Source organism: Geotrypetes seraphini, chromosome 4 (genome assembly GCF_902459505.1).
Source record: "Geotrypetes seraphini chromosome 4, aGeoSer1.1, whole genome shotgun sequence".
Lineage (NCBI taxonomy): Eukaryota > Metazoa > Chordata > Amphibia > Gymnophiona > Dermophiidae > Geotrypetes > Geotrypetes seraphini.
Window position 1 is genome coordinate 175,251,025 of NC_047087.1, and position 26,197 is coordinate 175,277,221.

Below are 26,197 nucleotides of genomic sequence, written 5' to 3' on the forward strand. Positions count from 1 at the left end.
ACAGAAAGCGATTCCCCCAATCCAGCAGAAAGGCATCCGCCTCGAGAAGATGAGGAGTGTAGATCCTGGAGCAGAATTGAGGTAGCTTGAAGTTGTGGGGAGCCGCAAAGAGGTCTATCTGAGGCGTCCCTCACTGTGCAAATATCTGATGAAGGGGCTTGGAATGGAGTGTCCATTCGTGAAGCTGGAGAAGACGACTTAGGTTGTCCGCCAAGACATTGTCCTTCCCCTGAATGTAGACAGCTTTGAGGAAGGCATTGTGGCGAACCACCCAATCCCAGACTCTGAGAGCTTCCTGGCAGAGGGAGGTCGAGCCCATGCCCCCCTGCTTGTTGACATAATACATGGCGACCTGATTGTCTGTGCGAATGAGGACCACCATGTCGTGAAGCAGATGTTGAAAAGCTTGAAGAGCATTGAAGATGGCTCTGAGCTCCAGAAGATTGATTTGATGGAGTCAGTCTGCACTGGTCCAGAATCCCTGAGTGCGAAGACCATCCAGATGAGCTCCCCAGGCATAGGTCAATGAATCGGTTGTGAGAACCTTCTGGTGGGGAGGAGTGTGAAACAGCAAACCTCTGGATAGATTCGAAGAGGTCATCCACCAAAGCAGAGACTGCCGAAGAGCAGGAGTGACTATGATGTGCCGGGTCAACGGATCTGACACCTGAGTCAATTGAGAAGCCAGGGTCCACTGAGGAATTCTGAGATGGAGTCTGGAAAAAGGCGTCACATGAACTGTAGAGGCCATGTGGCCAAGGAGGACCATCATGTGTCTCGCTGAGATGGACTGGCGAGAAGACACAGACTGGCAGAGATGAAGAAGAGCATCCATGCGCTGAGGAGGAAGGAATGCTCTGAGTCGAATGGTATCCAGGACCGCCCCGTTGAATGGGAGAGACTGGGAAGGCTGCAGATGAGATTTGGAGAAGTTGATCTCGAAGCCCAAACTCTGCAGGAAGTAAATAGTGGCCAGGGTTGCCGAGATGACCTCTGGAGCCGAGGGGGCCTTCATGAGCCAGTCATCGAGGTAGGGAAATACCTGAAGACCCCTGGTCCGGAGTGCAGCGGCCACCACCACCAGACACTTCGTGAAGACTCTGGGAGACGAGGACAGGCCGAACAGAAGCACTTGGTACTGCAGATGTAGATGTCCCACCCGAAATCTGAGGAACTTGCGAGAGGCCGGATGAATGGGAATGTGAGTGTAGGCCTCCTTGAGATCTAGAGAGCATAACCAGTCGTTCTGCTCGAGGAGGGGTTAAAGAGAAGCAAGGGTCAGCATGCGAAACCTCTCTTTGACCAAGAACTTGTTGAGGACCCTGAGGTCCAGAATGGGTCGCAGGTCGCCCGTCTTCTTCGGGACAAGGAAGTACCGGGAGTAAAACCCCCAGTTTAGCTGGTCCACAGGGACCAGCTCGACGGCACGAAGCCGGAGCAAAGCTTGAGCTTCCTGAAGAAGAAGGGCGGTCTGAGTCAATTTTGAAGGATACTCTCTTGGAGGGTGGTCCGGAGGGACCCGATGGAATTGCAGAGAGTACCCTTCCTTGATGATGGTAAGGACCCAGAGGTCGGTGGTAATAGCTGTCCATCGATGGAAAAAATGATGGAGGCGACCCCCAATGGGGAAAACAGGGGATGGCAGAATGAGGTTGGTTATGCTCCCTAAGAGAGAGTCAAAAAGGCTGAGTAGCCTTAGGGAAAGTAGACGGTTGAGGCTTCTGCGGAGCCTTTTGTGGAGGCTGTCGTTTTGCAGGCTGCCTGGCAGCTGGAGCTTGCCTCGGAGTGTAACGCCTCTGATAGATCAAGGGCGGTCTGGCAGGTCGAGACTGTTGAGGCTTAGGCTTAGGCCGAAGAATAGACTGAAAGGATTTTTCATGGTCAGAGAGCTTCTTCGTCACAGTCTCGATAGACTCGTCAAATAAATCCGCTCCCGCACAAGGAACATTGGCAAGCCTGTCCTGGAGGTTCGGGTCCATGTCAATGGTTCGAAGCCAGGCCAGACGACGCATGGCCACGGAGCAGGCAGCAGCTCGAGCCGAGAGCTCGAAGGCGTCATAGGAGGACTACATCAGTTGAAGGCGCAGCTGGGACAGCGAAGCCACAACTTCCTCGAACTTGAAGCGAGCCTGAGATTCAATGTAAGGTGTGAACTTCCGAAGCACAGGCAGGAAGAAACTCCAAATAAGAAGCAAAATGGAACGTATAATTAAGAACTCTGTAAGCCATCATCGAGTTCTGGTATATCCACCTGCCAAACTTGTCCATGGTCTGGCCCTTGCGCCCTGGAGGCACCGAGGTGTACACCTGGGACGTATGAGACCGCTTGAGGGACGACTCGACCAGCAGGGATTGGTGGGAAAGTTGAGGGCCCTCGAACCCCTTGTGATGGACCGTGTGGTATCGGGTATCTAACTTGCCGGGGACCGCAGGAATGGAGTATGGCGTCTCAAAACATCTCATGAACGTTTGGTCGAGAAGTTTGTGGAAAGCCAGGCGAAGAGACTCTGCAGGAGGATGAGGCAAATGCATGGTGTCGAGGTATTCCTTGGAGTACCGCGAACCGGTGTCCAAAGTAATGTCCAGGTCATCCGCCATCTGCCGGAGGAAGGAAGAAAAAGACAATTGATCCGCCAGCACCTGCCTCCGAGAAGGACTGGACGAAGTCGAGGCCTCGGGGTCCAAAGAGACCTGGGAGCGACAGGGAGAATAAGAGGTGGATGGTTCCTCATACTCCGGTCCCTGCGGAGGGGACATGTCTGAGGAAGAGTACCCCATGCGTGGCTGCTTCTTCTGCGGCGAAACCTCCGAGTGCCTCAAGGAGTGCCGTGAGGAATGCCTGGATCGATGCCCCTCCCGGTGTCTGGAGGGGGATCTAGAATGACGATGCTTAGCATGGTCCCCCGACGCCTCTAGCGAGCAGATGGGACTTGAGGCCATGGAGCGAAGAGGCGGGAGATTCGACGCCTCTCGAGCCGCAGCCCAGGCCTGGTATGGAGTGCGGAAGAACTTTTCCTGCGATTTGCGATGCCCAGGACTTCGATTACCCGAAGAGGGATTCCAGGCCTCTTCGAACAGAGGCGTGATGGGCTCTAAAGGGGGCATATCACTGAAGGAGGCCCGCCTCGAGGGACCGGCTGCCATATGTCGCTCCTCCTCGCCAAGCAGCGAGGTCGACCGGCGAGGAGGAGGAGGCGGTCCGCCCCCCGGGATCGGAACCGGGAGGTCACCCTGAATGGTGGCAATCAATTTGGGCCCCATGGTTTGCATGAGCTCGACAAATTGAGCCTCCAAAAGGGACCGCAACGAAGCCGATATGGAGGGATCCGCACCGAAAGGGGGTCCTCCAGCACGGTCTTCGCGCTCCTTCGTGGCCGAGTGTTTTTGCTTTGAAGCTTTCGGCACCTTGATAACCACGGGTGGAATTGTGGAAGGCAGTATTTGAACCTGAGAGACGGAAGGCACCGGCGCCGAAGATGGGGTCGTAACCGGGACAAACGAAGCCGGTTTCAGGAGACCCAGAGCAGCAGGAGCGGTGGTGGGCTTCGCATGTGAGGGTGAAGCACCAGTCGAAGCCGAAACAGAAGGGTCTTGCACAGCTTCCATCTTGAACATTGACTCCCACAAAAAACAGCGACGCTTAAACGCCCGCGCTGTGAGTGTGGAACAAGGCCGGCACGAATTCGGGAAATGTTCCGGACCAAGACACTGCAGGCAGCGTCGATGCGGGTCCGTCAGCGAAATTGCGCGCTGGCACTTGCTACACTTTTTAAAACCGGTGATTGGCCGGGACATAGGCCGAAAAAGCTCCGCCGCGAGATCGAAGGAGCGGGACCTGCGCCACGCGGCTGACCCGGCCAAATCGCCGGAAGAAATTTTTTTTTTTTTTTGAAAAAGAAAAGAAATAAAACACACGATAAGAGTAAAAGAAACTCAAAACCGCGGCTATGGAAGGCAAAAGAACGGGAGTTCAATCAGCGCAGAATCGAAGAAAGATTTCTAAGCTCCGCGGAAAGAAAAGAACTGAGGAGACACGCCCGGACCATCGGGCGGGAAGGCACTGGCGCATGCGCAGTGCGGGCATCTCGAAACTTCTGAGTTTCTTCAAGCAAGACATGCTTGTGAGACGTCCATATCGGGGCTCTGTCGGATGACATCACCCACTAGTGAGAATACCTGCCTGCTTGTCCTGGGATAATGTTATTTTACCTCGGAGCCCTTCTGCCAAGTCTCTTATAAAGATGTTGAATAGGATCGGGCCCAAGACCGAGCCCTGGGGCACTCCACTGATCACCTCCGTATGCAGGCGTGACATTGATGGGAAGACCGCCTCAGTGAAATCAAAATCGGAGGCCAAGGTGGTACAACAGGTGTCGCCGGGCCAAAAAACCACGAATGATAAAAAAATTGGGGGGGGTATTGTTGGGAGACAGCAGACTTGAGAGAGACTTGGGTGTGCTGGTGGATGCATCACTGAAGCCATCTGCACAGTGCGCAGCAGCCTCGAAAAAAGCCAACAGGATGCTTGGCATCATAAAGAAGGGCATAACAACCAGAACACGGGAAGTCATCATGCCATTGTATCGAGCTATGGTGCGTCCACATCTGGAATACTGCGTTCAGTATTGGTCGCCGCACCTCAAGAAGGACATGGCGGTACTTGAGAGAGTCCAAAGGAGAGCAACGAAAATGGTAAAAGGGCTGGAACACTGCCCATACGCCGAGAGGTTGGATAGGCTGGGGCTCTTCTCTCTGGAAAAAAGGAGGCTCAGGGGAGATATGATAGAGACCTTCAAGATCATGAGGGGCATAGAGAGGGTGGATAGGGACAGATTCTTCAGACTGAAGGGGACAGCAAATACGAGGGGGCATTCGGAGAAACTGAGGGGAGATAGGTTCAAAACAAACGCAAGGAAGTTTTTTTTCACCCAAAGGGTCGTGGACACTTGGAATGCACTACCGGAGGAAGTGATCAGGCAGAGTACGGTACAGGGATTCAAACAGGGTTTGGACGGATTCCTGAAGGATAAAGGGATCGTGGGATACTGAGGGAGGAGCTGGGATGTAACACAAGTATAGAAAGCTAACCAGGTAATGAGTATAGAAACCAAACCAGGTCGTGCAGGTGCAAGACCGGAGGGTTAGGACTTCGATAGGAAGACAGGACTTAAATGAGAAACCAAGGTGGCAAGGGAGCCCCTTCTGATGATACAGACAGGTCGTGACCTGTTTGGGCCGCCGCGGGAGCGGACTGCTGGGCAGGATGGACCTGTGGTCTGACCCGGCGGAGGCACTGCTTATGTTCTTTATGTTCTAGATATTTTTTTTACCAAAGTAAGGCTAACAAAAATAAAAGAAGAAAAGAACATGAAAATGACTAAAAAGTCACTGACACGAGAGTGGGGAGGCAAACTGGTTTTTCAACGGCCGTTGAAACACATCTTCTTAGCTCCTTGGAAACTAAGAAACTGAGGGACCGCACGCCTACGTTGGGCAGGAAAGCACTCGTGCATGCGCAGTGCAGGCTGTTCGCAAACTTTCTAAAACTTAAAGTTGTGATTCACTTTTCAAATGTCCGTACCGGGGCTCCATCAGTGACATCACCCATGTGTGAGAATATGCTGCCTGCTTGTCTTGGTATAATAGATGTTATTGACACAAGTATATTATTTAATTTAGTTAATTCTTTGGTCAAAACAGACAAAATATTAAGTTGGTACCTTACCCATGACCCAAATAATGTCATAGAGAGCATCAGCCACATAATCCACTCCAGATAAAAAGCGCTGAGGTACCAGCTCATCATATTCACGCTCCAAAGTACACAGCCTAGAAAGATAGGCACGTGTCACAAAGGACGCTGCTGAGGCTGCTTTGACTCCTAAAGTCAATGCCTCAAACAGTCTCTTGAGAACTACATCAACACGGCGATCCTGCATATCTTTGAGTACCACACCACCCTCATTCAGAAGGGAGGTGCACTTAGTAACTTGTGCAACCAAAGAATCCACTTTAGGATGAAGAAAGAGCTGCTGGCACTCCTGTACCATAAGATACAAGCAAGACATGGTTCTCGCTACCTTGAGAGACCCCTTTGGAGAATCCCACTGCTCCATGACTAAGATATTAATGTCCAAATGCCAGGGAAACAGAAGACTGAACCCTCACTCCACTCATAAGGTAGGAGGAAGTAGAAGGAATTGGCGGAGTCTGAATTCAGTTCAAGCAAAGACTCAGAAATGAGATCCAGCAGAACTGAGAGCTTAAGTAAGTGCAAGACCATGGGATCATCCACAGGATCCAAGGCCATATTAGGATCTAAGGCACCAGCCTGTAAACCAGTCTCCCCCAATACAGGAGGCACAACCATGGACAATAAGGGAACAGTGAGAGAGTCATCATCCTCATATGTTTCCCTTGCAAACAGGTCTCCCATGGGCTGGACAGTGCTAGATTACGAGACAGATATCCTATCCCCTCAGGGGCTGCACCCTGATGTGGCAAGTCTGAAGCGGAGGAGGTGAATTCTGAAGAAAAAGCCGTACTAGAAAGCATAGAGTCACTTTTTGAGGGCTCTAATTTGCATTTCTTGACCTCTGCGGTTTCTACATTCTTTTACATGGGACAATCACTGTTTCTAGGACCCGAGAAAAGAAATGCCTGCCCCAGTGGACCAGCCTCCCTTTCCTCAGGCTGAGAAAACAAAGGAGAAGCAAAGCCAGATGCTCCTGCCTTTCCTTCCCCTGCAACGAGGACGGATACTCCTGAGGCACAGAATTTGTGTAATCCTGGCATGGATTAATGGTAAAAGAGCCAAAGAACTCCATCCCTACAAGATTTGAGACAAAAAGAACTAATCTGAAGCTGTAGGAAACTTTTGAAAAAAGATTGCTAAAAATTCAAGATGGCTGCTATCAGGATTTTGGCACCAAAAATCACTAAAAAAACACCAAAGATCAAAGCCCAGCAAATTTAGGATTTTTCAGGAGGGGGAACATGCAGAAACCACCAAAAACTATAATTTCAGAATCCCCCCAATTCACCTCCTAGGCTGTAACAGCCTTACTCACTGTAACCTGTGCTGGAAAAGTGCTACAGCCTGCCTCAGCTCTATACAGCAGCTGGTAAAGGAGAAGAAATCACTACTCCTGTTGAAAGTACTTTCCAATGTTGATTTTTGGGACGCCAGTTAGACCCAAAGTCTGACTGAACCCCCATCTCCGCAGACTGATGAATGCGCTACAAAAAGGGGGGGGGGAATACAGCTAGCACCCTGTGAGACACCACTGAGCCTCCTATGGAAGTTAATAGCCTATGCTCAAACCCCCACTAAGCAGTAGGTTAGGGATGGTAAGCGGAGATGGCCCCGAGTTCCAAAATATTTTTGCAGGCTGGCCTACAGGTACCACAAGGGATTAGCCTGTTGGCTGTAGACTTCCATCTGCTTCTTCTCCATGCAAGCAGAGCTGACCCTGAAACTGGTAAGCTCCGAGCACCGAAACCATTGCAAATTAACTGAAAAACATTGAGTAAAATAAAGAAAAAGGGAGAGCTGAACAGAAATATTCCTTCAGGTTCACGTGCACAAGGAAAAAAACTGTAGGTGGCAGTAGAACTTCCAGTGAAGTAAGAAGGTTACAGAAAAAAAATTCAGGGTGGATTCCTTCTGCAGAGCTCATGGTGATGGGGGAATTACCTGCTTGTCTAGAATGACACACCTATTGCACTGGAAATTATCACATTTAGGGGCCTTTTTACTAAAGCTTAGTGTATGCTAACCAATAAATGCTAAGAAGCCCATTTTATACCTATGAACTTCTTAGCATTTAGTGAGTGCTAATTCTGTTAGCATGCATGTTTTATTAAAAGGGCCCCTTGGTCTCATTATTCTTTCCAAAACAACAGAATGTTAGGCTACCGCTCCATTCAACATTCTTCCCCCAAGAATAAAGATGCACACAGACAGCACAGATGTGCATAAAGGTATACCCAATCACACTTACATATATGCAAAGGGGTTGGAAAGAATTCATTGAGCCATACCTTGCACTTTCCCAACTTGTATTTTTGTTATGAAAAAATTGATTTAAAAACAGCTAGGGTAGAACAATGGACCACTCAATTCAAACTAAAACTGAACCCAGAAAAAAACAAGCTTTTCCTAGCAAGTCCCAACCACAAATTAACGAACACCTCCTTGAAATTAAATGGGTTAACCTACCCAATCAACCCTACCATCAAAATCCGATGCCTGTCATTTGAAAATCATACTAATGCTCAAGTTAAAAAATGCTTTGGCACCCTCTGGAAACTTCGCACCATCAAACACTATTTTGACTTCCTCTCCTTTCGTTTGCTGGTTCAGTCTCTAATCTTAAGCACCTTAGATTATTGCAATATCATATACTTGGGATCCTTTAAGAAAATCACCAAACGACTGAGAATCATTCAGAATACAGCCATCCGTCTCATCTATGGTCTCAAAAAATCCGATCATGTAAGCCCTTACTACAGAAAACTACACTGGCTGCCGATGGAGGTAAGGGTCATCTTCGAGTTTGCCTGCCTCTGCTTCAAAACCATAACTGGTCTATCCCCAATCTACCTATCGCATCATTTTGACCTTCCAGGCACTACTTGCACATGTAATGCCTATTTGTTCGCCTTCCCCTCCCCGAAAGGCTGTATCTACAAAAGATTCCTTGACAGAACACTGTCATTTCAAGCAGGCAAATGGAATAAATATCTAACTACCCTCATTTCCAACTCATCCTCCTACCAATCCTTCAGGAAATCAATTAAAACCTATCTCTTTGACAAATTCCTCTGACTCCTTCCTGCCTTGCAACTTCTCTGAAACACTTCCAGATAGACCTAGCTACTCCCGGCTTACCAATGTAATTAGAAAACTTTTCTTTGTAACTTCGCTGTCTGTGTACAGTCTCTTCCTCTGTAAACCGCTCTGAACTGCTCGTGGTATTGCGGTATACAAAAATAAAGTTATTATTATTATTTTTCTTTTAAGTTCAATAAGTTTTTTATTATAATTTGAATAATACATTATCCAATAATACAAAGGAAAAAAAAGAGAATCTACAAACAAAAGTACATAATACATCATACATAAATCCTTTTTAAGCCCACTAAAAGGGGAGACAGGATACTAAATTCAACAAGAAAAAAATAAAAGAAAATATAAAGGAAGTAATTTTCAGTTCACCTACGTGAACCTTGTATCATTCCTTACTGTTTTAGGGATACTTCCTCCTCAATAACTTAGCAATGAAACATACAAGAAGAATAATACTTATTTCTGCTCGCGAGCAACTAGAAATTGTTGTAATTGAATGGGATCCCAGGAGACATATTCAACATCATGTAACTTAACTAAACATTTGCAAGGAAATTTTAAATAAAAAGATGCCTCTAGGGCCAAAACTCTAAGTTTTAACCTCAAAAACTCTTTCCTTCTACATTGGGTAGCTCTAGAAACATCAGGAAAAATCCTGACTAAGTCACCACAAAATTTAGTTAACCTGTTTTTAAAGTAAAGTTTCATGATTAACATTTTATCTATCTCACTCAGGCATGTTATCACCAAGGTAGACCGACTCTGAATCACATCTTGAGTATCTTCCAAAAATTCAGTTAAGTTGATTTCTGTTGTGACCAGATGGTCCACCTCTTGGGCAGATTCTTTTTTTTTTTGAGGTACATAATAATAATTATTTATTGGAAAATTCTCCGCATTGGGCAGTATTTCTTAAAAAAAAATTTTTAACAATATTTCAGGCGATAATAAATGAGTTACAGGGAAATTGACCAAGCGGAGATTTCATTTCAGGTGATAAATGAGTTACAGGGAAATTGACCAAGCGGAGATTTCTCACTCTATTCATATTTTCCATAGATTCTATTTTAGCATGTATCACAGTAGAATCTTTAACAGCAGAGACTGAGACAGCTTGTAATGTGTTACATTGAGCTTCCGTAACGTTTAAAAGTTTATCCAAACAGCTTAAATTGGAATCCACATTTTCTAATTTACATGAGAGATTGTGAAAAGTCCCCCATTTGTTTCATCGTTGACCTAAGAAACCCTTCAACCGTAGTGATGCCTAACCACAAATCTTTGAGAGTAATATCTTGTTTCCACCGTAGGTGATTGTTCCTCCGCTAGACCTAAAAAATCCAAAACTTTAGGTATTTCTGAATAAACCAGTTTATTAGTCTGAGTGGAGGTTACCGCCTGTTCGGGGGATATAGCAGGAACAATATTCCTACTTTCATCAGATACTGGATGAAGGGGAGGAGATCGTTCGAGGGGACTCATAGAAGCACCAGACAAGGAAGAGTTCATATTAATTGGTACTACGGCAGAATTTCCAGTTGCTAATGTTAGATGCCTATCCATGGGGCCAGAAATAGCAGGTGTAGAACTCTTCGGTTTAATTTTCCTTTTCCCCATGTTGACACAGCATTAACCTTATATAGTTACCATCAATGTTCAATTCCAGCTCCCCAGCACCTCGTGGCTCCAAGGGGCTCCCAAGGGGCTTGGCGTGCCACTTTGGGCATACCCCTTCGTCCATGCCCTGTGGCTGCGCGGCGGCGGCTCGGTTAAATCCAATACGAGATGGACCCAATGACGTCAAGGGTCCGTCTCAGTCAATGCCTGCAGGTAGTTACAACAAAGAAGTCACCGCTACTGCGGGAGGCACGGGGGCAGCCACAGGAATCCCTTGTTTCCTCAGGTAAAAGTTCTCCAGTTCCCAAACTGTCCGCGGCGGCGGCTCGGTTAAATTCAATATGAGATGGACCCAATGACATCAAGGGTCCGTCTCTGTCAATGCCTGCAGGTAGTTACAACAAAGAAGTCACCGCTACTGCGGGAGACACGGGGGCAGCCACAGGAATCCCTCGTTCCCTCAGGTAAAAATTCTCCAGTTCCCAAACTGTCCGCGGCGGCGGCTCGGTTAAATCCAATACGAGACGGACCCAATGACGTCAAGGGTCCGTCTCAGTCAATGCCTGCAGGTAGTTACAACAAAGAAGTCACCGCTACTGCAGGAGACACGGGGGCAGCCACAGGAATCCCTCGTTCCCTCAGGTAAAAGTTCTCCAGTTCCCCTATTATTATTATTATATACTAGTTGTTTAGCCCGTTACATTAACGGGTGCTAGCAGCCCTTCTCCCTTCCTTTTATCCCCCCCCCTCCCGGTCTAGCAGTACCTCTTCCCTGCTTCCCCTATCCAGCAGTAGGCCTCCCTTCCTGTTGCCTCCCCCCCTGTCCAGAATCACCTCTTCCCCGCTCCTCCTGTACTGCAGCACCCCCTTACCTGCTCCCCCTGTCCAGTCCGGTGATCTCCAGCCAACAGGATGGCTCCTGCAGGGAGTCTAGTTCCTGTCCGGTCTGCGCCAGGCGTGCGAGCCTGCTCCGCCCCCTCCCGACCTGCTGGGAGTATTTGAATTAGACCCGACGGTTCCTGTTGAGGGAAGCACTCCTCACCGGACTCAGCGGTGAACTCCAGCCATCGGGCCGACATCCGCCTTGGTTTTTTGTTTTTTTTTTAGTTGAAAGATGCGGCGGTGGCTCCTCTCATGATCCCCGCCTGCGTCGGAAGTCCAACACAGGCGGGGATCGTGAGATTAGCCACCGCCGCGTCTTTCAAAGAATCGTAAGCCGCGCATGCACACTTCCTATGTGTCAAATGCAGGGCTCACGTGACAGTGGATCGCAGGCGCTCCTCTTGCTCTCTGGCTGGTGTTAACGTCTGGGGCATTTTTTATTGTTATGTGTAATCAAGGCAGAGATGAGAAGTGGCTCGAGCCAACGCGCTTCTGCTGGGGACTCGTACAGTCCAGTCCTTCTGGAGAGTGTAGGGCAGTGGGGCCGTAGTAAGAGCGGGGCATGCTGCAGTCTTGGCGGCCACGGACATACGGATCATGGAAGCACGCCGATAAGACTGCGCATGCGCCACCTACGGTTTTATTATATAGATAGTAATATACACATATAGTATGTGCCTGTGGTTCTGTGGAACAATTTCTTACCTGTAATATCACAATATATTGTGCTTTGGTACATTTGTGCCTGTTGGGGTTTGAAGACCACATTAACATCAAATGTAGAATTTGGCCAAATGTCTCCTTCCTGTGAAAAATCAATTTTTAAAAAAAAACATTATTTGCACTGAAAAAATTACTAATACAGTACTACTACTAATCATTTTTATAGCTCTACTAGACATATTCAATAGTATACATATAAGAGAGGAGTGCACAAATTTAGACCTATAAGGCTGCAAAGAGGTCAAGGTTTCAAGATATCCCTAATACAATGCAATAGTGTCTTATATACTGTAGTTCTCTACAAGGAATCAATGCAGTTTACATTAAGAGTTAGATCAAGTTACCTGTTTAAGCTCGGTCTTGTGGTCGTTAGGGGGAAAAGGAGAAGGGTAGGAGCATGCCTATAGAGAGAAGAGATATGTTAATTTTTTTCCAGAAATCTAGGTAAGTGATGGGTTGTCTTAGGTATGTGGCAGTTTGTTCCAGATAAGAGGTCCTTGGTAGTCAAAGGTGGCCTCAAATATCTTCTTCTGTCAAACTTGTTGTGGTGATGGGAAAGATAGTTTGAAGCACTGCGATACTCATGAATTGAAGGAGTGAGGGACTTGAATATGTATGAGAAATATCTGCATGCAAATCTAACTCATATATATTCATTAGGGTCATCCTGAAAACATGACCTGTTTGCAGCACTCCAGGACTGAATTTGTGCATTTTCATTTTTAGAGACAGTCTCTATTCTATTGAGCTTTCTTTCAAAACAAACACAGAAAATAAATTAGATTCGGGGAATTTTACTTATTAAGAAAACAGCTAAAATAAATAAAACTGTGATTGCCAGTTAAGCTATAAAGACACTTCAACAGCGTATTTTTAAACTGAATTTGAGATGTAAAGTTCAGTAAAGTAGAAAGTATTGAGTTGAATTGATCTAATTTTACTACTTGATAAACCACTAAAAATCATACGTCAGCTTTTACACAGCCACAGTAGAGGTTTTTATCAAGGGCAGGTGAGGTAAATGCTCTAACACTCATAGAATTCCTATGAGTCTCAAATCTCAATGGCTCAAAGTAGAAACCTCTACCACGGATTTGTAAAAGTAGCCCAGAGTGTTATAGCTGTTTACAATTCTAAAAACATCTCATCATACATTTTATAAAAATCTTAACATCTCGTTATACAATAACTGCAAATACACTACATGATCCTCATATCCATAACATTAACCCAACAAAAATTGTCATTTACTTTCTACCCCATTACTAATCCCCTCATCCACAATATAAAATTACATTAAAAATTGATACCCAAAACATTCTGAACTTCTCATGACCTTACCATAATGAAAGATTAAGTTCTTACCTTTGCTAATTTTCTTTCTTGTAACTCCACACTCCATTCTGGCGAGTATGGGAAAATAACCCACTTGTACAGGAACAGAGTAGGATTGTACAAGAATATATTATTTACTTCACAGTGCCAAAGTGTTAATGAAGAGCCACAATTTCAATAACTTGCAAAATCCTAAATAACTATCCATCGATTGCAATTCAATTGGTAGCCTATTCTACAAACTAGATCCTGCATAACAGAATATTTTTCCTTGTTCCAGTTAATCTCACTCATAATGATGAAGAAGATACCAAGAAGAAAAACAAGTCCACTTTTGCTGATAACATTACTGATGGCAGGTTTCCTGCAGGCTTCTAGAATAAGATGAACAGACTGAGAAAAGTGAAGATCATCTGGATTCATCCCGAGAGATACCAAGCTGTCAGGTGTAGAGACTGAAGGTTGGGATGTAGAAGTGCACCGTGACTGCGTATGAAGAGATGGAAATATCAGCAGAGGCATAGGCTCCCTGGCACTGAGTTGAAGTAGAAGGGAGAACCAAGGCTGTCTGGGCCACCGAGAAGCTATGAGGATCATGATGACAATCTCCTGCTTGACTTTGACAAGAGTCTTCAAATGAGAGGAGAAGGTGGAAACGCTTAGAGAAACTTGCATGTCCAATCCAGTAGAAATGCATCTACCTCCAGACTTGAGTAAAGTCTGAAGCAGAACTGGGGCAACTTGTTGTTGTGGGGAGATAGAAACAAGTCCACTTGAGGAGTGCCCCACTGAGCAAATATGGAATGGAGAGTTGCACAGTTGAGCATCCATTCATGAGGTTGATGAATTCTGCTGAGCTTGTCTGCTAAGTAATTCTGTACCTCCTGAATGTAGACTGCTTTGAGGTAGATGTTCCGAGCAGTTGCCCAAATCCAAATCTTTTGAACTTCCTGGCAAAGAAGGAGAGATCCTGTGCCTCCTTGCTTGTTTATATAATACATCGCTACTTGATTGTCCGTGCAAAGCAAGAGGACTTGTCTATGAGATGCTGGAAAGCTTTGAGAGCATAATAAATCACTCTGAGTTCCAGAAAATTGATATGGAACTTTTACTCTGTGATGGACCAATGGCCTTGAGTCTGTAGACCATACAGATGTGCCCCCCAGGTGTAAGCTGATGCATCCATGGTTAATACTTTTTGATGAAGAGGCAGCTGAAAAAGCAGACCTCAGGAGAGATTGGAGATCATCCACCACTGAAGCGACCATTGAAGAGACGATGTCACAGAAATGTGTTGTGAAAGAGGATCGGTCGCCTAAGACCACTGTGAGGCCAGAGTCCATTGAGGTATTCTGAGGTGGAGCCTCGCCAGAGGAGTCACATGGACTGTGGAAGCCATATGGCCGAGAAGAACCATCATTCATCTGGCTGAAATGGATTGGAGCTGGACCACTTGGTGACAGAGGTAAAGTAAAAGTCCTGACGATCCTGTGGAAGGAACGCGCTCATCTAAGTAGTGTCAAGAATAGCCAGATGAATTGAAGTCTTTGAGATGAACGAAGCTGAAGAAACAAGATGATGCGATTCGTCACTAGCACAACTTGACATGAAGGGTCTTTTATGAAACAGTCGTCCAGATAGGGGAAGACTTGAAGGCCACTGTTACCACAACCAGGCACTTGGTGAAGACTCTGGGCAAAGATGCAAGGCCATGTATTGATAGTGGTGACATGCCACTTGAAATCTGAGTTATTTCTTGGAAGACAGATGAATTGAAATATGGGTGTAGGCTTCCTTGAGATCCAGAGAGCATAGCCAATCGTTGGGAGCTAAGAGAGGATATAGAGTGGCTAGAGATAGCATGTGAAAGTTCTCTCTGACTAGAAACTTGTTGAGGTCTCTGAGATCTAAAATCGGACAGAGACCTCCCATCTTCTTCGCAACCAGAAAATATCAGGAATAAAACTCTTGGGTTTTCTGATCTGGAGGTAGTTCTTTGATGGCGTTGAGGAGAAGAAGGGATTGAACTTCCTGAAGAAGAAGAGAGGACTGGTGAGGGTTGGAAGCAGAATGTCTTGGAGGATGATCTGGAGGGATGGTGATGAAATGTAGAGAGTAACCCTCCTTCATGATTTTTAGAACTCAGAGATCGGAGGTGATGAGCTCCCAACGATGGAAATAGAGTTGAAGGCGACCTCCAATTGGCTGAGGTAGAGGCTGTAGCAGAGTGGTTGGCAGTATGCTCTCGATCAGCAGGTCAAAAAACTGAGTTGACTTGGCAGTTAATGCATGTTGGACTTTGGGAGGGTATTGCTGCCTTTGCTTTTTCTGCTGAGGTTTTATGGGAGCAGAGGCTTTGGCTGAAAAACGCCTCTGATAAGATGAAGCAGGTCTGAAAGGTTTCTATGATGAGGGTTTGGACTTAGGTTTAACTAAGGTGTTCCATTGAGTTTCATGAGCCGAGAATTTTTGGGTTGCCAAATCTGTAGAGTCCCAAAAAAGCTCATCCCCTAAGCAAAGGACGTTGGCTAGCCTGTCATAGAAACAAAGAAACATAGAAATAGAAGGCAGTTAAGGGCCACGGCCCATCTAGTCTGTCCACCCCAATGACCCTCCCCTACCTTTCTCTATGAATAGATCCCACGTGTCTATCTCATTTGGCCTTAAAATCAGGCACGCTGCTGGCCTCAATAACTTGAAGTGGAAGACTATTCCAGCGATCAACCACCCTTTCAGTGAAAAAGAATTTCCTGGTGTCCCCGTGCAGTTTCCCACCCCTGATTTTCCACGGATGCCCCCTTGTTGCTGCGGGACCCTTGAAAAAGAAGATATCTTCTTCCACCTCGATGCGGCCCGTGAGATACTTGAATGTCTCGATCATGTCACCCTTCTCTCTGCGTTCCTCGAGTGAGTACAGCTGCAACTTATCCAGCTGTTCCTCTTACGGGAGATCCTTGAGTCCCGAGACCATCCGGGTGGCCATTCTCTGGACCGACTCCAGTTTCAGCACATCCTTACGGTAATGCGGCCTCCAGAATTGCACACAGTACTCCAGGTGGGGTCTCACCATGGATCTATACAATGGCATAATGACTTCAGGCTTACGGCTGACGAAATTCCTGCGTATGCAACCTATGATTTGCCTTGCCTTGGATGAAGCTTGCTCCACTTGATTGGCAGTCTTCATGTTCTCACTGACGATCACCCCTAAGTCTCGTTCTGCTTCAGTTCTTGTTAGGATCTCGCCATTAAGGGTGTAAGTCTTGCATGGATTTTGGCTGCCAAGGTGCATGACTTTGCATTTTTTGGCACTGAAGCTGAGTTGCCAGGACCTAGACCAGCGCTCCAGTAGGAGTAGGTCGTGCATCATGTTGTCGGACATTGAATTTATGTCTGTTGTGCTTTTGCCCACTACATTGCTTAGTTTGGCGTCATCGGCGAATGTTATTTTACCTCGGAGCCCTTCTGCCAAGTCTCTTATAAAGATGTTGAATAGGATCGGGCCCAGGACCGAGCCCTGCGGCACTCCACTGATTACCTCCGTCATTTCGGAGGGGGTGCCGTTCACCATTACCCTCTGAAGCCTACCTCCAAGCCAGTTCCCAACCCATTTCGTCAATGTTTTGCCCAATCCTATTGAACTCATCTTGCTCAGCAACCTGCGGTGTGGTACGCTATCGAATGCTTTACTGAAGTCCAGGTATACGATGTCCAGGGACTCCCCAACATCCAGCTTCCTCGTCACCCAGTCAAAGAAGCTGATCAGGTTGGATTGGCAGGATCTCCCCTTAGTAAATCCATGTTGACGGGGATTCCGTAGATTCTCCTCGTTCAGGATCGTATCCAATTGGCGTTTGATTAGAGTTTCCATTAGTTTGCACACTATTGATGTGAGACTCACCAGTCTGTAGTTTGCTGTCTCCATCTTGGAGCCTTTCTTGTGGAGTGGAATGACGTTACCCGTACTAAGGGAGAGATTGTAGAGCGCGGATAGCGGTTCCGCCAAGACACCCTGGAGTGTAGGTTGTCAGGCCCCATTGCCTTGTTAACCTTAAGCTTTGACAGCTCGCAGTAGACACCGCTGGGTGTAAACTCGAAATTACTAAATGGATCATCTGCGTCAACCCTTGTCTGTAGCTGAGGGCCGAGTCCTGGCGCCTCGCGGATGAAGACTGAGCAGAAGTATTCATTTAACAGTTGGGCTTTTTCTGAGTCCGCTACTACATAGTCTCCGTCTGGTTTCCTAAGACATATTATCCCGCCTGAGTTCTTATTTCTGTCACTGATATACCTGAAGAAGGATTTATCTCCTTTCTGGATGTTCTTCGCTAGAGACTCCTCCATGCGGAATTTGGCCTCCCTAACTGCTGTTTTGATGGCTTTTGACTTGGCCAGATAGACTTCCCTAGAGTCCTGTTTCCCTGATTGTTTGTAAGAGATGAATGCTTTTTTCTTCTCCTTGATGAGGTCCAAAATCTCCGCAGAGAACCACTGTGGCTTATTGTTCCTTCGCCGTTTACTTACTGATTTAACATAGCGTTTTGTTGGTTCTTGTATGGTGGCTTTCAAAGTCGACCACATTTCTTCCACGTTATCGGTTTCTGCTTGGCTTTGTAGCACCTGGTGAATGAAGTTCCCCATTTCTTTGAAGTTTGTGTCCTTGAATTTGAGGACCTTGGTCAGTGTGGTAGATTTAGTGAAACCTTTCCTGAGATTGAACCATACCATGTTGTGGTCACTGGAGGCCAATGTGTCGCCCACCGAGACCTCTGTGACACTTTCTCCATTGGTAAGTATCAGGTCCAGTATTGCCTGATCCCTTGTTGGTTCCAACACCAGTTGCCTGAGTCTTGCTCCCTTCATAGAGTTTAATAGCCTCCTGCTGCTGCCGGAAGCAGAGGAAAGCATGTCCCAATCCACATCAGGCATGTTGAAGTCACCTAACAATACTGTGTCCCCACGCAAGGTGATATTCTCTATATCTCCGATTAATTCCATATCTAGGTCATCCTGTTGTCTTGGGGGTCTGTATATTACGCCAAGATACAGGCATTTGTCCTTCCCTCTGGCCAAATTTACCCAAAGGGATTCCCCAGTGTAGTGGACATCTGTGATTCTATTGACCTTAATGTCATCTTTAATATATAATGCTACACCTCCTCCCATTTTACCCTCACTGTCCCAGCGAAGCAAGTTGTAACCCGGTATGACCATGTCCCACCCGTGGGAGTCCGTGAGCCAGGTCTCAGATATCGCCACCACATCCAGGTCGGCATTCCTGTTTCTAATTCCAGGATCTTGTTTCCCAGACTGTGGGCGTTTACGTACATAGCCCTCCATGTTGTATGTTTGTTATGTCTCAGTGGGGATGTTCCCGCTTGAGCTACTTGGACACCTTTGGCATTATTCGCATGTTTTGTACTTTCCCTAGACCCAGAGTTACAACATAGAAACATAGAAGATGACGGCAGAAAAGGGCTACAGCCCATCAAGTCTGCCCACTCTACTTACCCACCCCCTGTCTATGCCCTAATGACCCAATTTCCTTATCTTGACCCTCGTAGGGATCTCACATGGGTATCCCATTTATTCTTAAAGTCTGGCACGCTGTCTGCCTTGATCACCTGCACTGGAAGCTTGTTCCAATGATCAACCACTCTCTCTGTGAAGAAATACTTTCTGGTGTCGCCATGAAATTTTCCGCCCCTGAGTTTGAGCGGGTGCCCTCTTGTGGCCGAGGGTCCCTTGAGAAAGAAAATATCATCTTCCACTTCGACACGTCCCGTGAGGTACTTAAATGTTTCGATCATGTCTCCCCTCTTCCTACGTTCCTCAAGAGTGTAGAGCTGCAATTTGTTCAGTCTCTCTTCGTACGAGAGACCCTTGAGTCCCGAGATCATCCTGGTGGCCGTCCGTTGAACCGATTCAATTCTGCGCACATCTTTACTGTAATGTGGCCTCCAGAATTGCACACAGTACTCCAACGTGCACCTATCCCGGACTCCCCAGACCCAGAATTAGTGTGTTCCTATCCCAGACTCGGAAATGTGTGTACCCTGTGGAGGTATTCCCGCTTGGGCTACTTGAACTCCTTTAATACAATTTGCAATGTGTGTTCTCTCGCTGGACCCAGAATTACAATGTGTACTCCCTCTAGACCCAGAATTACAATGTGTACTCCCCTTAGACCCAGAATTACAATGTGACCCAGAATTATAATGTGAGCCAACCCCAGACTCGAAAGTGTGTATACTCTCCCCTGACCCAGATCGGTGTTTACTTACCTTAGTCTCAAAAAAGTATTGGCAGCTTAGCCCGCCAGGTAGGTTGTTTGTGCCCGTACCCTCCCCCAACTTACCTAGTTTAAAGCCCTGTGTAGTAGGCGGGCTAGACGGTGTCCAAGGACGTTCTTCCCTCTTCTGGTCAGGTATAACCTGTCTGGTCCCTGTAGTCCTTGCAATGCCTCTCCATGGTGCAAGAACCCAAAGTTCATCTCCTTGCACTATCCCTGCAGCCAGTCGTTTGCCCTCTGGATGCGATCCTCCCTGGCACTGCCCTTGCCCCTTACTGGAAGGATCGAGGAGAAGACCACCTGCGCATCCATCCTCCTCAGCTTCTCACCCAGGGCTCTGAAGTCTTCAGGTATGCTCTCCGGGGTGCTCCTGGCGGTGTCGTTGGTTCTGACGTGGATGAGAATCATGGGGAAGTGGTCACGGGGCTTGATGAGTCTGTCCAGGCAAGTGGTTACATCCCGGATCCTGGTCCCTGGCAAACAGCAGACCTCTCTTGATAGCAGGTCTGATCTACAAATTGGACCCTCAGTGCCCCTCAGCAGCGAATCCCTGTCCTGCAAGTTAACGTCCATGTCAGAGACTCAGCCACGCTAACCTCCTCATGACTACAGAGATAGAAGAGGCTCTAGACATGAGTTCAAAAATGTCATAAGCTGAACGAACAAAATATTTTCTCAACTGTAGGGCAGTGCTCACTAGATGTTGATATGCAGGAAACTGCTTCATGAGATGTTTCAAGTAGCATGAGAAGTAGAAATTGTAGTTGATAGCTCTATTAGCCAACATGGAATTTTGATAGAGCTTCCATCCAAATCTGTCCATAGTACGGCCCTCCCTACCAGGAGGAACTGACGCATAAACCTTTGATGGAGTAGATTTTTTCAAAGTGGACTCCACTACAAGGGATTGATGAGGGAGTTGAGATTTATCAAATCCCGGGAGACAAATTATCTTGTAGGGAGAATCTAACTTTTTGGGTGCCACCAGTACTGAGAGAGGAGATTCCAAATTCTACTAAAAAGTCTCTCTCAAAATCCCATGCAAAGGGCACTTGAGCATGTCCTTAGGAGAAGATGATCGTAATCCAAAGTTTCTAGAAACTCCTTACTGTAGTTGGAATCAGCCTCCAATTTCACCGAAAGATCCTTTCCCATTTTCCGAATAAATCGAGTAAAGGAAAGCTTTTCAGTGGGAGAAGAAGCTCTAGGTGGAGAATGCCTCAGAGATTTCGATGCAGGAGAATCATCAGCTTCGGTAGTAGAAGGTGACAGATTGGGATCAGAGTCATCCTGTAAATCAGAGTCTTGCAGCAGAGAAGGAGAACGGTGCTTCGACCAGTGCCAGTCTGGTGTCAGAGTCTCCGAATGTTTTTGTTTCTGGGACACCTTTCCGAACTTCATGGAGTTCCTGTCAGAGTGTCTGGAAGATGACGAATGATGTGGAATAGATAGAGATCGGTGTTTCGAAGAACGATGCTTCAATGTCAGGGTAACAGGACTGGATTGATGTCGTGAGTCCTTGGAACGCACAGATGTAGCATTGACAGCGCTGGAGGTCATGGCAATGTTAGGTTCAGGCTGGACCAGTATCGGAGGAGTCAGCATCGGGAGAAGCAAATGAAATTAGTCCCCGAGCTCCTCATGAATCAAAGCATCAAGCTTCTGCTTCAAAGTAAGCACCGGTACAGCTTTGTCATTGGTACCACTGGTGCTGCGACACAATCCGGAGAAGATGACTCTGATGACGAAGCACCCCTCGACAATGAAACCAGTCGCTGCAGGGACTTACATTTGGTCGGCATGAATTGGCACAATCTCTTTGTGACTTGTGCCCCTGGAAGGGAAGGGGATGGCTTCTTAGCCGGTTTACCCGAGGGCGCGATGTACTGCAACACCGGTGTCGATGCTGGTGCATCTAGCGGTGTCGATGTCTTTGATGCCGGTGACTTTAACGTAGACGTTGTCATCGATGCATCTCTGTCCATGGCGACACTGAAGAGTCTCTCTTGTTGAAGAATTCGATTCTTTATAGAGCGCTTCTGCAGCGAAGAACAGTATTTGCAAGATTGAACATGGTGTTCAGGACCCAAACACTGCAGGCACCAGCTATGAGGGTCCATTAGTGATATAGTGCGAGAACACCGATCGCACTTTTTAAATCCCATCAGCGGACGTGACATTGCCAAGAACACCACCTCAGCCAAATTAAACTCGATGGCTGAGGCGTGAATAAAGACCCTGCCGGGAAGAAACTCGCGGACAGCTGGAAAAGAAAAAAAATGTTTAAATTTTATTTATTTTTTACTTTTAGATGCGAAAGAAACAGATTAAGAAAGACAAAAATTAGTGCAAGCGTAGAAAAAAAAATTAGGCAAGCGTAGAAAAAAAAAAGACCATTAACAAATGCAATTTCAATGCTCTGCGCAAAAAATGGAACTGAGGAGCTGTGCACCTACATTGGACGGGAAAGGCACTCGCGCATGCACGGTGCGGTTTATCATGAATTTTCTAAATTCTTAAAGTGGCAATGCACTTTTCAAGTGTCTGTACCAGGGCTCCATCGATGATGTCACCCACTGTTATGCCTATGGCCAGGGGGTAACTGAAACTCAACATACTACGTGACATGTATCCTCAAGTCTGCTTATCTGATATCCTGACCTCCTTGACCTGGGGGTTGCCAAGACAACATCAAAAGGACAGTAAAACCAGATGAAATGCTGGTTTCTGCAACAAGTTTGCTTATTTGATATCCTGACCTCCTTGACCTGGGGGTTGCCCAAACAACATCAAAAGGACAGTAAAACCAGATGGGAAGCTGGTTTCTGCAACAAGTATCTGCTATCTTGACCTCTTTGACCTGGGGGTTACCCAAACAACATCAAAAGGACAGTAAAACCAGATGGGAAGCTGGTTTCTGCAACAAGTATCTGCTATCCTGACCTCCTTGACCTGGGGGTTGCCCAAACAACATCAAAAGGACAGTAAAACCAGATGGGAAGCTGGTTTCTGCAACAAGATTTGTACTGTAAGGCTGGCTGATGAGCATCTGAGTTCCATTTGATGTGTGTCACGTGAGGGGGATAGGACCACTGGGCTTAGCCCTTTCTGGTTGTTCTAGGGCAGTGGTTCCCAAACCTGTCCTGGGAGACCCCCAGCCAGTCAGGTTTTCAAGATATCCCTAATGAATACGCATGAGAGAGATTTGCATATAATGGAAGTGACAGGTATGCAAATCTCTCTCATGCATATTCATTAGGGATATCTTGAAAACCTGACTGGCTGGGGGTCCCCCAGGACAGGTTTGGGAACCACTGTTCTAGGGCAATGGAGTCACAAGTGACTTGTTTTTTTGGGGGGTCAATAAAGCTCTGTAGAGCCCTCGATTTGTGACTCGGCATCTTCAGTGAAGCACAAATGTACAGATGTCTCGGAGTCCACAAGGAGACAAAATGATTTCCTGCAGGGGTCCTCTGGGCATCCTGTTCAGGGCTTTACCCCTGATCTTGTGAGTCTGATGCCTATCTGGCTTATCTGGGGGTGACCTGCACTGTCTAGGGACATATCAGTGCCTGCGAAGGGTGGTTTCCCATTGCAGGACTGGGAGGACTAGGGAATCAGAATCCATGTCTTTCCTCCTCTGTTTTGGAGGATTCATGGTCTCAGCCAGGGATCACCAGTCAGGAGTCTGTGACAGCCCCGGACAAAGGAGAAGACCCGATAGTATGCCTTCTTTTAAAACCCAATAAAAAGGCAGAAAAAGAGTCTAAAGGTTCTGAGGGTGAAGACTGAGAGTAAAAAACACCTGAGCAAAACAACACTATCAAAAGCAAAATAATCAGTAATAAATATTAGTGATGTGGGTAACCTCAGTATGGAGGATCAGTGAAAGGAGAATTCTCCAGCGCTTCACGATACAAGGCAAAGGCGAGTAAGCCCCTACTTGCACACCATCATCGGTTACCTCACGTGTGCATAAATCAAAATAAGTGATAATACAGTGAATGTCTAATAACTCACAGGTGTGAATAAATCGCAGAAATCACTCTGAGAAACCCCCCCCCAGCCAACTCCCCCAAAGAAATAGCAAACTAAAGCAGCCGACTTATCTTCAAAAAGTCTTCATAGTTCTTACTGTGAAGGCACGGAGACCACAGAAATCCAATGCCCCCATGCCAGGTTCAACCAAGCCCGGTTTCGGGCTCAGCAGGTGGCCAAGATTATCAAAAAGCATTGGCATATGTTGGGGTTTCATACCATCTTTCAGGATCCTCCCTGTATGGCATTTTTTCACCCTAAGAACCTGAAAAATCTATTAACATCTCATACTGTCCGGAATGAGAGTGGTTTAGGTAACCACCAGGCATGTGGACATTGTAACATGTGCCGTAATACTTTATCCATTTCATGTTGGCAGCATCCTCGGACCCATCGCAAGTACCAGCTCAGGAGTCATACAACATGTGAATCTCAGTGGGTTATTTATATAATCATGTGCCCATGTAATCTAATATATGTAGGACGCACTAGTAGGAAATTTAAGACCCGACTGAGCATAAGAGCAGAATTAACATAGCAGTCAGATCTGCCCCCCTTGTCCCCCACTGTTTAGAGAAGGGCCGTGACTTCTATGAACTTACTTAGTTTGTTTTGGAACAGCTCCCGGAGCACTTCAGGGGTGACAAGATGGCCTACATACAGCTTAGAGAATAGTTTTGGATCTTTCATCTTCAGGCCGTACACCCCCATGGACTAAATGAATGTATTGAGTGGAACACGATTGTTTAATGTGTGGCTCCTCCTTCCTTCATGTTGGTTGGCTGGTTTTTCATGACATTGCTTTTGCTTGGTTTTTAAGCACTACTGCGCTTCACTCTGCCAGTTCCGCCTTCCTCCCAGCCGGCTCAAAGCTATGTTATCGTTATTTTTTATCTATGGGTTCCTGATGAAGGGACACTAAGCTCCCGAAACCGGGCTTGGTTGAACTTGGCATCAGGGCATTGGATTTCTATGATTTTATTTTGATTTATGCACACGTGAGGTAACCGATGATGGTGTGCAGGTAGGGGCTTACTCGCCTTTGCCTTGTATCGTGAAACACCAGAGAAATTCGCCTTTCGCTGATCCTCCACACTGAGGTTACCCACATCACTAATATTTATTACTGATTATTTTGCTTTTGATAGTGTTTTTTACTCGCAGTCTTCACCCTCAGAACCCTTAGACTGTTTTTCTGCCTTTTTATTGGGTCTTTTGAAGTATCTGTGGCAGTTTGTTTTTTTTGGAGTTGAGTAGTGTGTTCTTTTAAAACCAGCAACTTTGCTGGAAATCATTATAGAATCCTTGAAGGAATTAAAGCTTGAACCCCCCCCCCCCCCCCCCACCAACTCAGCAGCTCTAAGGCTCAGACCATATTTTTTCCTTCGCATCTGGACATTGCAGCAATGCTAATGGAACATTAGGATGGCTCCTTGAGGGTGTCTAGAACTATGACAAGATTATACCCAATGGCTCCTGATTTTCAGCAGCTGTTTGTCCACGCCTAAAGTGGATTTGCTGGTGGCACAAGATACCAAATGTACTTCTCTGCCCAGTGAAGGTGGAGTAATTTTAAAGAATGCACAGAACTGCAGAATGGATTTAGTCCTTAAGAGACAGTTTGAGGCCTTGGCTTTGGGTCTGAAAGCGGTGGCTGTGGCCTCATTTGTTGTATGTGCCTGCCATAACATTTCAGAAACATAGAAACAGAAAAATGACGACAGATAAGGGCCATAGCCCATCAAGTTTGCCCACTTCACAGACCCATCCCCCTGAGTCTGCTCTCCTGGAGATCCCTCTCCTAATGACCCATCCTTTGTGTCAGGCTCAATCAGTGGAGGGCGACGCCTATGCCTAGTTGCCAATTTTGGGGGTGGATTATATAGCAGATGTTCTATAATCTCAATGACCCAAGAGTAGGGATAATCCACCAATAGCAACAAATAACTCATATAACAGTGCAAGGTACTAAACAAACATTATGCACCCACACATGCTCAAACAAAAACTAAGAGGAGGAAAAGCCTCAGAACTCAACCCTTACCACCCCACAGATGTAGCCCAAGATGTACAGGGTAATAACCTCATCAGCATAAAAAACCTCCTTTGTTACTGCAATATTAATAAACTAGTCTTTAAGCCCGTTACATTAACGGGTGTCTGTCTTTCTTTCTTTCTTTCTCACTCTCTCCTTGGCCGCTTTCTGTCTGTCTGTTTACATACTTGATGTAATAAAAAAAATGTTATAAATAAAGAGTTATAAATACCTAAAGTGGTGTAAATGCACATGAGGCGAGCCTCTTTCATTTGAGAAAGGAAGCTCTGGAATGAGAGGGCACAGGATGAAGTTAAGAGGTGATAGGCTCAGGAATAATCTAAGGAAATACTTTTTTACAGAAAGGGTGGTAGATGCATGGAATAGCCTGACCTTAGAGCTGGTGGAAGCAAATACTGTGACT

General features: G+C 46.4%; 1 protein-coding gene across 8 annotated transcripts in view; it reads right to left on the bottom strand.

The window, feature by feature from the left end:
- The window catches only part of HYDIN (HYDIN axonemal central pair apparatus protein), a 1,718,235-nt gene that overhangs the window by 1,510,856 nt on the left and 181,182 nt on the right, over nt 1–26,197 (bottom strand). For all 8 annotated transcript variants that reach the window (XM_033943280.1, XM_033943278.1, XM_033943277.1 and 5 more), the window contains one exon: nt 12,056–12,155. In XM_033943280.1, the coding sequence (XP_033799171.1) occupies nt 12,056–12,155 (100 nt within the window). The remainder of the gene's footprint in view (nt 1–12,055; nt 12,156–26,197) is intronic.